This window comes from Silurus aristotelis (genome assembly GCF_946808225.1).
Source record: "Silurus aristotelis genome assembly, chromosome: 14".
NCBI lineage: Eukaryota > Metazoa > Chordata > Actinopteri > Siluriformes > Siluridae > Silurus > Silurus aristotelis.
The window spans coordinates 26314344-26326537 of NC_139587.1; the positions used below are offsets into that span (position 1 = coordinate 26314344).

The following is a 12194-nucleotide window of genomic DNA, read 5'->3' on the forward strand; positions in this document are numbered from 1 at the left end:
TAAGAAATATGTTTTACTTTTATTTTTGTACGTATGTGCTGTGCACAGCAGTCAACTGTATTAATGAGATGATAATAAAAGTTTTTTTTTTTTAATGGTGTCATGTGCCTTCTCAATACTTCTCGATTCTCGGTAGAGAAAATGCTGTTTGATCACCACCTGCTGGTCAATGTGTATATATTCATGAGTACCATACACACTGAGGGAAATTATTTCTACAAGGAAGCCTGAAATGATTAAAATATCTGTCTATAAAAACTGATAAAACATTCACAATAGTTAAATGAAAGTAATAATCAGGAACCTTTGATTAGGGTCACATTGGATCTGCTGTCTATTTAGGAACACTGGGCACAAAGTAAATAATCACCCTGGCTGATGTACCAGGTTTATTACACACTGTGTGGAGAAAGGTTTGAGGACACCTGAGATAAGAGCTTTTTGAACATTCAATTCCACTTTTAGTCCCTATTTGCTGTTATAAAAGCTGGTGTTCCACTAGATTTTGTGAAGATTTGTGCGTATTCGTTTACACGTGTGTTATTAAAGTCAGGCAGTAACATAGGTGTGGTGAGTCGGTGTTATGAATCAACCCAAAGGTGTTCAGTAGGGTTGAGGTAGGAGCTCTATAGCAGGAAGGAAGCCAATTGAGCTGGCTTTGTGCACAGGGGAATTGTCATGTTGGAACAGGTTTGGGTCTTTTCGTTCACCTAAAAGGAAAATGTACTGCTCTCTCATCCCTTAACACTTCATACCATTGTGTGCCTCCAACTTTGTCGTAACAGTTTGGGGAAGAACCACATGTGGCTGGAAAAAATCAGTTGAATCCAATTAATTTTTATTTGTATCGCTCCTGTTAAAGCAGCTTTCCAGAGATAAAGTGAAAATAAAAAATGTATACTTTGTTTCTAATAAGCGAGCCAGTGGTGAATGTGGCCAGGAAAAACTCCTTGAGATGGTATGAGAAAGAAACCTTGAAAGGAACCGGACTCATCTGGTGGGCACCGAATGTCCATTCATTACAGTCGGGTGTGTAAGAACTTTCTCCACAAAATTTATACAATAATTTAAAGGTAGTGATTAGCATATGCTTGGGGAAAATCACTTTATAACAAGTTCTTTCCTTTCTGTTTCTTCTGGATGACTGTGTGTGAGGGAGAGAGTGTGCGTGAAGTTTTTACGGAAAAATGAATAAATGAAATTGACTGCAATGAACGAATTCGGATTGAAACTAAGCTCGGACTGATAAGAGCGTGTTGTGGTTCAATGCGCTATTGGACCCTAAAGATTCATTGGTTGCTTCCCTACAATGGAGTATTTCAGTATTAGTTTTTATTAGTTTTATGAAGCTAATAATGCTCTTATAAACCTTAAAATAACACCTCCCCCCGCAAAAAAAAACCCATAAATTAAAAGACCATACATTTACAAATCATTAAATTTGAACATGTGCCAAACTTTGACACGCTTACCAATTAAAGTGAAACGTTAAAATAGTCGAGTATTTTGAAGTCAGAATCTGTTATCCTTATTTTCTGTGCTCCAGAGGTCTGAAGTCAGTTTTAGCAGTTAGGAATATTATCTACGATCTTCAGCAGTGAATCCCCCACGTTTTCCACATGACATAATATGATAACATTGCATCAGGTTGAGCTGAGTTACGTCAGCTCTAGTTGCAGCCTCCAAACAGGAGATGGCCAATTACAGGCCTCGACAGTATGCAAATAAGAACTTTGGACTTTTTTTTTTCCACCCAAATAAATACAGACACACAGGGATTCCATATTCATTCACTCTCACCCAGACTGACCATGCTCTCAGTCCTTCTCCTCTGCTGGACTGTACTCACACTCCACACTCCAGCCACATGTAACCATCTGCAGAGGACATCCTTCCCCTCTGGTGCCAATGACGTGGACCCCGAAACACAACGATGGCTTGAAGGAAAAAACTATTTCATTACGAGGAAAGGCAACAAAAAAGCTCAGAAACCTGTTCGTCGAGGATCAGAAGGTACGTTAGCGGTTTTGTTAGGTTTCTTTGGTACTGTTGTGACGTGCTCTGATTGCTCATGTTTCTCTGAAATCACATAGGGAACTTCAGCCCCTGGAAGGACCAGTATAAAAGCTGTTTCCCCATCCTAAACATGAAAGGTCTTGCTTTCTTATGCTTGGACCCCAAGGGAAAGTTATACATCTCAGTAAGTAATGTAAAAGATAAAAAAAAAAAAAAAAAACCTTTAATAATCCATCTAATCTCTCGACAAAGCTAGTCGAGTATCTTTGGAATATCAGATGATTGTGAAGTTTCATAAATCATAATTAGTACTACAGATTAGATGTTACCGCAAAGATCTTTAATATCTTTACCTAAGGATATGGCACTGCCTCATCCTGTTGGGGATTCTAATAGGCTACATTTGGCATATAATGCTCTAATGCCTCTATATTTTATATATATATATATATATTATTATTAACACTAATGTCCAATAGATATGTTCAATTATCTCGATGTTGGTCTTTTCCAAATAGATATAGAATTTTTATAATGAAATTATTTTTTACCAATAATCAGTTCATTTATAAATTTCCTTGTTAAATTTATTTTTAAATATTGAATTTTCGATATTTTATTTCATCCTTATGTATTATATATGTACTTATATGTACACTTTTGGGCTTGTCACATTGAAATCGTTAACTCTGGGTCATTCTAAACCTCAAGTACATGGAATCGTTCTTCTTTCCTATTTCACACTGCTCATATTTAACCCGGATTTCACATTTAATCCTGGTTATTCATAATCTGACGTTTTGACACTGTACATTCTAAAACCCTGGGTTTCCCAGCATGTGATACGATAATAATTTATCTCATGCTTTCGCATAGACAAAAAATTAAAACATCATAAAGCAAATTATTTGGAATTCCTGTTAAACATGGATAAACTTGTGATTACTTGTAGAAAAGTGTCAATGTTGTGTCAATTTCGGATCGAAGTGTCTGTTCCTAAGCATGCAGCCGTGACATTGTAAAACCATGTTGTTTTACAATGTACATGTTTCTGAATTCAGGAAATCCTGCTTAAGGGGAAGAGTTCTATAGCCCCGGGTGGTATGCGGTTCTAAGTGTGAAACATTCCTGTAAACGGGGTTAAGAGTGAGGTTTAGAACAATGATAACCCAGGGTTAACCTTTTATGATGTTGGACTCAATTGACAAGTCCTATATATAAACATAAAGATAATATTGACATCAGTGTTATCACTGATGTCAGTTACAGTTGAGCTAATCACTTGCACAGTTGAAGTGACGTGTGTGTGCACGCCTATCCTCAGGTATTCGACACCAACAAGGACTGCCGGTTTCGCCGTGTCAGAAGACATAAGCACTATGACGTGTTCCACTCCTGCAGAGGTGCTGTGCTATTGGTCAACCATCGACAAGCGAAAATTTATGCCCAGATTTTACAAAAGCTCCCTGGTTTTCACTTCTCAAAACGACACAAACATCAAACGCACCGCAGGAAGAGACGCAGTTGGCACACCGATCCGTCCGACCCTTTAGGATCCGAGTATCCGCATTTAAACACAATGAGAAACTGGAGGAGCGACCCTGAGCGTGGAGGTAACGTATCAAAGGAGACCATTACATTAGTAGACGATCCTTTAGAGGTGCTGCTCTCACACAGTGCACGGACTCCATCTCTGGAAAAACACAGGGAAAACAGAAAAGTACGATTCTTAGTGGAACACTATTTTTCACTACCTGAATGGGATTGAATTTCACTACTAAGGAAGCCATTGTGGGTTGTACCACAGTGTACAGTCATTCAGCTTGAATTCTTGATTCAGTTCGGTCCGAAGCTGTTGATTTCGTTCCTAAAACCTCGTCTCGGAGAGTAGTTTTTCCGCCTGCTAAATGCTTCACGTGGTTATTTATTTGAATGCACTCAATGAACTACATTATCATTTCTATATTTACAGCATAAACAGGGACTTTTATGGTGGATGTTTGTTATAAAATGAAACAATGCAACTAATCTAAATTAATCAATTATAGAGATTTTTTATTTTTATTTATGGAAGGAGTCTCCAGTGTCAGCACTTTTTATGGCACTTTAAGACATGATAATCGACCTCAGGGCTGTAACACTAACTTAGCTTCATGCTTAGTCACATCACACCACCCTACCATTGATTATCTTCCCGAGAAAGTGTTTTATTTCTTAGTTATCGGCTGTAAACTCAAGTGTCTATGATGTGACACGTGACATGTCAACTTGAGTAGGTCAACATCTGCCCTTTCACCTAATTTAATAAGTTAAAAGTTAAATGGCGTTTGCATTATACGTTATTTCACAGTGGAGTTTATTTATAGCACTTCAAGAGCAACGGTCATGGGTTACATCACTGACAGTGAAAATCCATTTTTGTTCAGATGTTCTTTGTACTCAACTTCCTATGGATTTTGGTTCAGAATTATTATTTCTAATTGTATTTTATTTTAGAACTTTTGTAAGATATTTATATCTCTTTTTATTAGTTTTCCTACCACGACTAATATCTTTATACTTTTATAAATTAGTCAATTGGTGCTGGACACTTGTAGGTATTTATTTGTGTGTGGGTTTTTTTTATACTTAAGCTTAATATCTTATGTTTTACAAAATACAGTATCTACAAATGAATTAGATTTTTTTTTTTCATTAGACTGTTTTTTTTTAATAAACATTTTTTGGTGCACTACAAACTAAAATAATGCTTGTATTTATATAAACCTAATAAATAATTAATAAACCTTTTTTAAAAAACAATGTGTCTATAGATCTTGCACACATTTGCGCAACACAAAATTCCAAGTTCATGCTGAGAAATCTAGGTCACCAGGAATGACCTAAAGAGCTCCCATGTTGTTGGAGCAAAACAAAGTAAATAAATCATTCTCATTGCCATCTGAAAGTGGTACTGATACTGCTGATAAAGCTGATAATATGAGGACTTTCTGATCATAGAACTGGCATTCTACCTAAACAAAGAAAGCTGTTTACTTTTCAGCATTGGGTACATGAAAGATACTCGGCCTCGATTTGTGCACGTAGCTCACTATTTTAGTAATTGTTTGAAAAAAAAATTTAACTGATGTAAAATCATTAGTATCTGCTCGATGCGAATCATTTACACTTGGCTGATGATGAATTTGCAGAATTAGTAGGAACCTTAGAAAATGTATCTTTTAGTATAATTTCATAGTGGATGTACAGTACATGGTGTCCCAAAAATCAAATATATACACAAGGGAAATTGACATGTATGTGAACGTGTGAATGTGAAAGTCATCATTTCATGTCATTTTCTCCCGCTTATCCGTAATTCGGGTCGCGGGGGCAGCAGTCTAAGCAGACCCCCGCCTTCGACTGCTGCCCAATCCTCACAGCACCGTCTGCTATCTGAAAGGCACCTGACCATAAGATTGGTATGTGCTTTCTGAATATCCGATTCCACATTTAGTCCCTATTTGCTGTTATTATAACCTCCACTCTTCTGGGAAAATGTTCCATTAACTTTTGGAGTGTGCTTATGGAGATTTGGGATCATTCACAGCCACAAGGGCGTTAGTAAAAGTCAGGTACTGGGGCACAGGGGCAATGTCATGCTGAAACAGTTTTGGGTCTCCTAGTTCAAGTAAAGGGAAAGATTTATGCTACAACGTCTCACATTTTGTGGTAACAGTTTAGAACATAGAAGAACCCACATATCACTGAAAAAGTCAGGTGTCCAAATACTTTTGTAAAATTTGGAAAATGCACAGTTCTTTAGACAGTCTGATTTATTTGTATTTTTTTTTTACAGGTACACATCTGGTTGCTTAATCATATTGCATTTTCAATTAAAATCTGGCTTTCTAACTCACCAAGCTGCAATATTTTTAGGACTAATCCCTAACTAGGAATTTATAATTAGGAAAACTTGATTGGCCAAATCAATGCAAAATCTTCTGCCTGATCACCTTTAGTCAGCGATGACACATTTCTATCCTAATGGGTGATCTGATCATTCTGGTGGGAGTGAACTGTTCAAGGATGTATGGGAGAATTTGGAGTGACATGTAAAGGCAAAGCTCCCTCACATCCTCATAACTCAGAATGAGGAAATCATTTTCCATTTGTACAGTTCCAGTACCATTCCAGAGAACTGATGCCATGGTGCACTGAAGCTGTTCCGGTAGATTGCAATAACTAAAACACCTTACTGAAAAAAATGTGTTATAAATGAAAGGTTAAATAAAAAGTCACATTTTATTTCATTTGTATTATCAATTCTTGATTATCAAAGTGCTTACTAGATTTGAAAAAATATTCTCCCTTTAGTCCAAACAGATCAGATTCTGAAAACGGCATGAGAATTAGTACAAGTTGGGTTTTTCCCATCCAGTTTTTAATGCTTGCTGGCACAAACTCATTCTGGAAAAAAAATAAGAGGAGGGAGGGAAAGAATTAGCTTTATTTAAAGCCTCATTAACCAGTAACAACAAAATCTATGCATCATTAGTTTTATGACTTCCTTCATGCACTTATTGTCAGGGACTGAGCTGCTGCTTTTACGTCTGTTTACAAAGAACAGAAAGTTCACACTGTCACAGTGAAGTTTGGATTGCGTTCATTTCTATTATCGGGCATTATATACACTTTTAAAGGTCCCTCCGTTAAAACAGTTGTTTTCAGACCACTGCAAAAAAAATACATCACATTGTATCTATAAGCTACTGTTCAAAACAGTTGATCTAAATGTTTATGTCAAATAATAGCATAAAACTGACCTCTGAACAATTGTGGTGTTGCGAATATTCTGTTGTCTTCATGCAGGAGTGCAATTTCCAACTTAATTACATATAACTTTAATTTATCTGTTCTCAGCCCTGATGTGTTCTTGGCGGTTGACAAATACACACTTCATGCCAGACAGTTGAACGCTTGCATCACTACACTTTAAAGTCACAATAAATCGGCACATTCCTGTGTTTGGGCAGGCTGAGAATACCTGAGCCATGTTTGCCCCAGGAGGTACAGTGCATGCCAAGTCCTCAATAAAATAGCGCATTGCCACCCGCATGTAGGCACCATGGCTCACCACGAGAGCATGAGCAAGCACATCATCCGAAACTCCATCATCCGAGTGACCTGCAAAAGGCCCGTCTGGCTGAAATTCATCACCATGACGTATTTTGTCTTGATGCTCAACCGCCATCTGCTGGAACAAAAATTTAAGGAATGCGCTGATTCGGATCTTCACCTAGGAGGAGGACAGAGTTTGTAATGTGACGGAAGACACAAGACGGAATTTAAACTTTTTTTTTGGAGGTTAGATTTTTTTCCACTTTTGATCCATTTGTAGTTACATAGTGAGTTATACATTTTAGCAAGCCACATACTGCATACTTCTAAGCCACATACTGCATCCATCACAACAGCATGGCTTCTTAGTAGAAGAATCCAAGTGCTGAATTGGACTGGCTGCATTTCAGAACTTTCACCAACTGAGAACATTTAGTGCATCGTGAAATGAAAAATATGACCAAAAAGATCCAGGACTGATGAGAAAGTAGAATCCTGTATCATACACAAATGGCACAAGATTTCTTTACCAAAACTCCAGCATTGGGTCTCTTCAGTTGTTTAATGTAGAAAGGAATGCTGCACTGAAAGCTTCCCTGTCACAACTTTTTAAACATGATGAGGCCATGAAATTCAGAATTACCATGATTTTTTCCTTAAAATTGTACATTTTCTTTTTAACATTTGATTATATTTCTATGTTCTACTGTGAAAGACATATGCGTACGAGATTTGCACTTAATTTCATTTAGGAATTTTTTCTTTCTTTACACAATGTCCCAAACGTTTTGTCATCGTTGTGCGTTATTTGTGTTATAGACTCTATACGCAGTTTCCTTATTTCTCTCATGAAGTTGATAAGACAAACACAATGTCATATAATGCATCATGTAAGTCACTACAATGGAAACTAGAACGCCATTCATCCTGAACAGAGAGTTGGAAAATGCTTTCAGTAATGCAGAATAAATGTAAATAAATGAATAAACAACAACTGAACAAATGCAAAAATTCCAACATTTTTCGAAACTGTTCAGTTCAAGTCCATGTGAAAGACTAACACAGTAATTCTGTCATTCTGACCAATCAGATTTCATAAAGGTCCGGTAAGGTTTACTATATGGCTACCTAATATATATTGTTTTAAAAGGCATATTTTAAATAATAGTATTGATAAAAACTGGCTTCCCTTTTATTATTCATCTAAACCAACTAATTATATTAAAGGGTCCAGTCAATGTTCCAAAAACTTCAATTCGAGGACTTGTGGTACGACATTTGATTTATATAACCAAAGCTACTTCATGCATACGTTTTGTACGTCACAAAAGAAAAGAGAACAAGAGAAAGTTAACAGATCCATTATAATAAACTATTCTCATACACACACACCTGATCCATTGTCTCTCCACCTGGAGGTGTGTACTCTGAGATTGGCTGGCCTGCTGCTTTAGCTATGTTCTTCATGTCCTCCACTGGCCCTCCTTCAGCAATACCAAAGCTCTAAAAGACACCACCGATCAGAACTTTTACCATTTATTATTACTGTCGTTGTTATTTGCATAAATGAATAAGACTGCAAAAATGTTATCGGTATATTTAGTGATGTGATCATCGCTACTACTGTTATTGGTGCAGTTAATATTTTTGTTGGTGCTTCCATTATTACAATACGCATTAAACTGCTGTCATTTTTGGTTTGATGTGTAAAATATTGGGACAGCAAAAAAGTCAAAGTTCGAAAAATGCGTTAATAGCAAACTTAATTAGCAATCAAGGTGTTAGTGAGCAAGAGAACACCAAGCTGCACTGTGCTGTAGTCCACCTCCCATTTGGTAGAATAGAATAGCCTTTATGTGTGATATATACGTTACAGCACAGTGAAATTATTTTCTTTGCATTTTGTTCAGAACTTGACTGGACCTCTGGAACACAGGGGGATAAAGGCATTGCTCAAGGGCCCAAGAGTGGCAGCCCATTACCTTCCAATATATATATATATATATATATGTAAAGGTTAATAAGAAACAGAAGACTTTCACACTTACCCTCTCTTTAAGTGATGGAGCTGTCACAATGTCTAGGTTGCTCCATGTCTTGTTTTTACTTACAATAATTTCGGCAGTCTGGAATGTAGAAGATGTGAGCAGTAAAAAAAAAATAAATCTTCACTTAGAAATCAGATAGTAAATTGAACATTCACAGTAACTTATCCACTCTTGTTTTTTAGATATCTAAATGATAAAAGAGCTGAAGGACAGAGATTATTTGTTGCAGCACCCTTGGAGAAAATGATGGTGACGTTCCCTGCTAAAGGACACAATGATAGCAGAAGAAGGGGGCGGGGTGGCGAGAGACACCTTTAATCAAAATTAGGAACATTTGGCTTGATGGTGTATGTTAAAAGTTTTAAGCACAATTTGTTAGGTACATACACCATTTAGTTTAGACAGACTACAGGTTTGAAGACGGCTGTGAGGTTAAAGGGCACACATCTTTTCTAGGGGTACCATCATTTTTTGTACAGGGAAATTTCATTCGTTTTTTTTTTTTTTTTATTCTTCTGTTGAACCCGCAATTCAAAAGCAATGTCTGATTTTCTGATCAGATAATTTGTTTTGTAATCTTTTCTTTTATTACTAAAATTGTATAATATTTATTTATTATTACTTTCGTCAGTTCCAAGTTATTTCAGCGACATTTGTCGGCTTTTTTTTTTAACTTTAATGGAAGGGTACCAACAATTTCCAAATCTATTGTTCGGTTTCTTTCTATTTGTTTGTACCGTTACATCATTTGCACATGTGCACTAGTTCTATGTTTAGGTCTGCGTGGTCTTATTTAGTTCCATTATGTCCTGTAATGTCCTGCCCCCTACCTGTTCTACTCCTGTCCTGCAATCACAGCTCACCTGCTTGGCCCGTTTCATATCACTGGCAAAAACATTAGTAAAATGTACATCTTGAAGATACTGGGCGGCCGCTTCAGCTTGCTGCACACCGATTTCAGACAGATTGGAGTCTATTCCCTGACCTGGAAAACAAAATTAAACATTAAACCAACATGAAAAAATATAAATGGTGTCTAATCACAAACACACGTTACCTTGCAGCAGTCCATCCTTGTTGTACTGTGTCTCACCACTGGATTAAAAAAATATATGTAAAGGGTAAAATAATGAAAAATAATAATAATAAAATAGGTAAATAGGACAAGAAAACAAAACCGGAAACAAAAACGAATTGTTTACAATGGAGCACAAACTTTATATCACCATTCTGGCTGGAGTTTTGTAGGATGTTGCTTTTTACTGGTTCGTTTCAAATCATTTTTATTTGTATAGCGCTTTAAACAATGGTTTAAAGTCACCTTTACACAGATAAAGCAGTAATAAAAAATGTATAATCTTGGTAGGAAGATGGGGGTCAGAGCACAGGATTAAGCAATGATAGAGCACCCCCCAGGAGGAGAGAAGATCAAGGGCCTTGCTCAGGGGCCCAACAGTGGAAGATTGACAGTGTTGGGGCTTAAACCCCCATCCTTCTGATCAGTCAAAAGGCCAGAATGTTTAGCTATCCAAGTTAAGATTTTAGAATATTTGAGAGACCTTCCTGAAGTTATATAAATGAGCAGATTTAAGGAAGAAAAAAACGAAACGTGAGAGAAACTTTATATATATTGTTTCACAGTTCTGGGATCATTTCCTCCATTTAAATGTCACTGAACCCCCTGACTGTTAGCTGACTAGCAATGTTGACCTTTAAATAAATGCTAAGCAGCTATTGGTAGGAAACTGGATACTGAGTTAGCAACTGCGTGCACAATTAAACCGTTTATTAAACCGTTTTAAATGTAGAATTGTTTTAATCGGTAGAATCCATTTAAATAGCAGGAAATGTCAAGAAAACTGGCTACACTTCTCTGAGGTAAATCCTGTCTGGTTCGTTACTGATACCAAAATATGCATTGATAATTCTCATATTGTACATATTCGACTTACTGTCGGATTATTGTTAAGACAAATGAAAGCATTAGCCTAACTGTGCAGTTTTATGAGGTGAATAATATTAATATTAATAATAAAATAAATAAACGGTTGAATAAGTCCACCAAGTCGCACTGCCTCAGTCCGTCTCTCTGTCCCGCTTGATAGCTCTGGTGTTGCTGTTCAGGCGTGACGTCACGCGCCGCTCTGGAACACGATTGGCTGCGCGTGCAGTCAACGCTCGAATTACGATTGGCTAAACCTCTCTGCGCGTGCTCGAGAAACCGCTCATGACGGACTCCACTGCGCATTCTGATTCGCTGAGCTGGGTGGTGGTGGGGAAGGGCTTAAGGAAAGGGGGAGGGTTTTAATTCGCACGTGCGGCCCTGTCAAGTACCTCTGACGGAGGTTTCATTCTGGCGTTTGATTGGCTCGTGTAGGACGCACGTTTTCTTTTTTTTATTTAATTTTTTTTAGGCGCGAAATTCCGAAACACGTGACGAGACGTTGACTCTGAAACTATATATATAGTTTCCAATCATATTTTATCCATTTGTTTAATCAAAATGTAGGAATAAAAGCGTTAATATATAAGTAACGCAATTTCCAACCTGCGCCAGGATTCTTGTCGATCCACAACACTGGAACCCTAAACAGAATGAGTGTCAACAGCATAGATAGAGAAGCAATCCATTAAAAGGCACCGTAAACATCACTTTCACACGTCCGGGTAATAAAGTTTAGTAAATCCGCCTACTGGCATGTTTATGGGAGGTGTGAGGAACCTAGAGAACCAGGAGGAAACCTGGGCTTTTGTGGGGGTCCCCAGAATTCCATTGCTCTTCTATGATTCAGTGGGTGCTTCTCGTGAATTATTTGGTTTATGGCTTAGCAAACCATCATCCGAAGCTTTAAAGGAATTTTACAATTGTTTACGCCTCATAAAGGAGTTGCAACTTTGCTGATTAGATGCTTTAAATGAAGTAGGATACCCGATTCGATAACACTCTTTACTCGTGTTTCTGGGATGTACGCTTTCCACAGCAGAATCAACTTCTCACATTTAGATCTAGAAGACCGTCCCCAGGGTTTA

General features: G+C 37.3%; 1 protein-coding gene and 1 long non-coding RNA gene across 10 annotated transcripts; one reads left to right on the top strand and one right to left on the bottom strand.

Moving 5' to 3' along the window:
* The first annotated feature begins 1774 nt into the window (after positions 1–1774).
* LOC310737017 lies at positions 1775–6480 on the top strand. Its single transcript, XR_014536722.1, has 4 exons — positions 1775–2013; positions 2094–2200; positions 3341–5349; positions 5439–6480. It is a non-coding gene; the product is annotated as an uncharacterized lncRNA (long non-coding RNA).
* On the bottom strand, positions 6018–11378 carry tigara (TP53 induced glycolysis regulatory phosphatase a; the record flags this gene model as incomplete). 9 transcript variants are annotated; one of them, XM_083561122.1, is made up of 8 exons in its annotated part: positions 11117–11378; positions 10222–10259; positions 9995–10149; positions 9165–9242; positions 8509–8619; positions 7043–7294; positions 6345–6465; positions 6018–6253 (listed from the first exon to the last, which is right to left on the bottom strand). In XM_083561122.1, exons 1-8 carry the CDS (start codon positions 11146–11148, stop codon positions 6018–6020), a joined length of 1023 nt encoding a protein of 340 aa, XP_083417248.1. In that variant the 5' UTR covers positions 11149–11378. The 9 variants fall into 9 exon arrangements, 8 of the variants coding, with proteins under 8 accessions (XP_083417248.1, XP_083417250.1, XP_083417249.1 ...); XM_083561124.1 differs by having other exon boundaries at positions 11227–11377; XM_083561123.1 differs by having other exon boundaries at positions 10028–10149; positions 11117–11355.
* Between the last annotated feature and the right edge of the window lie 816 nt (positions 11379–12194).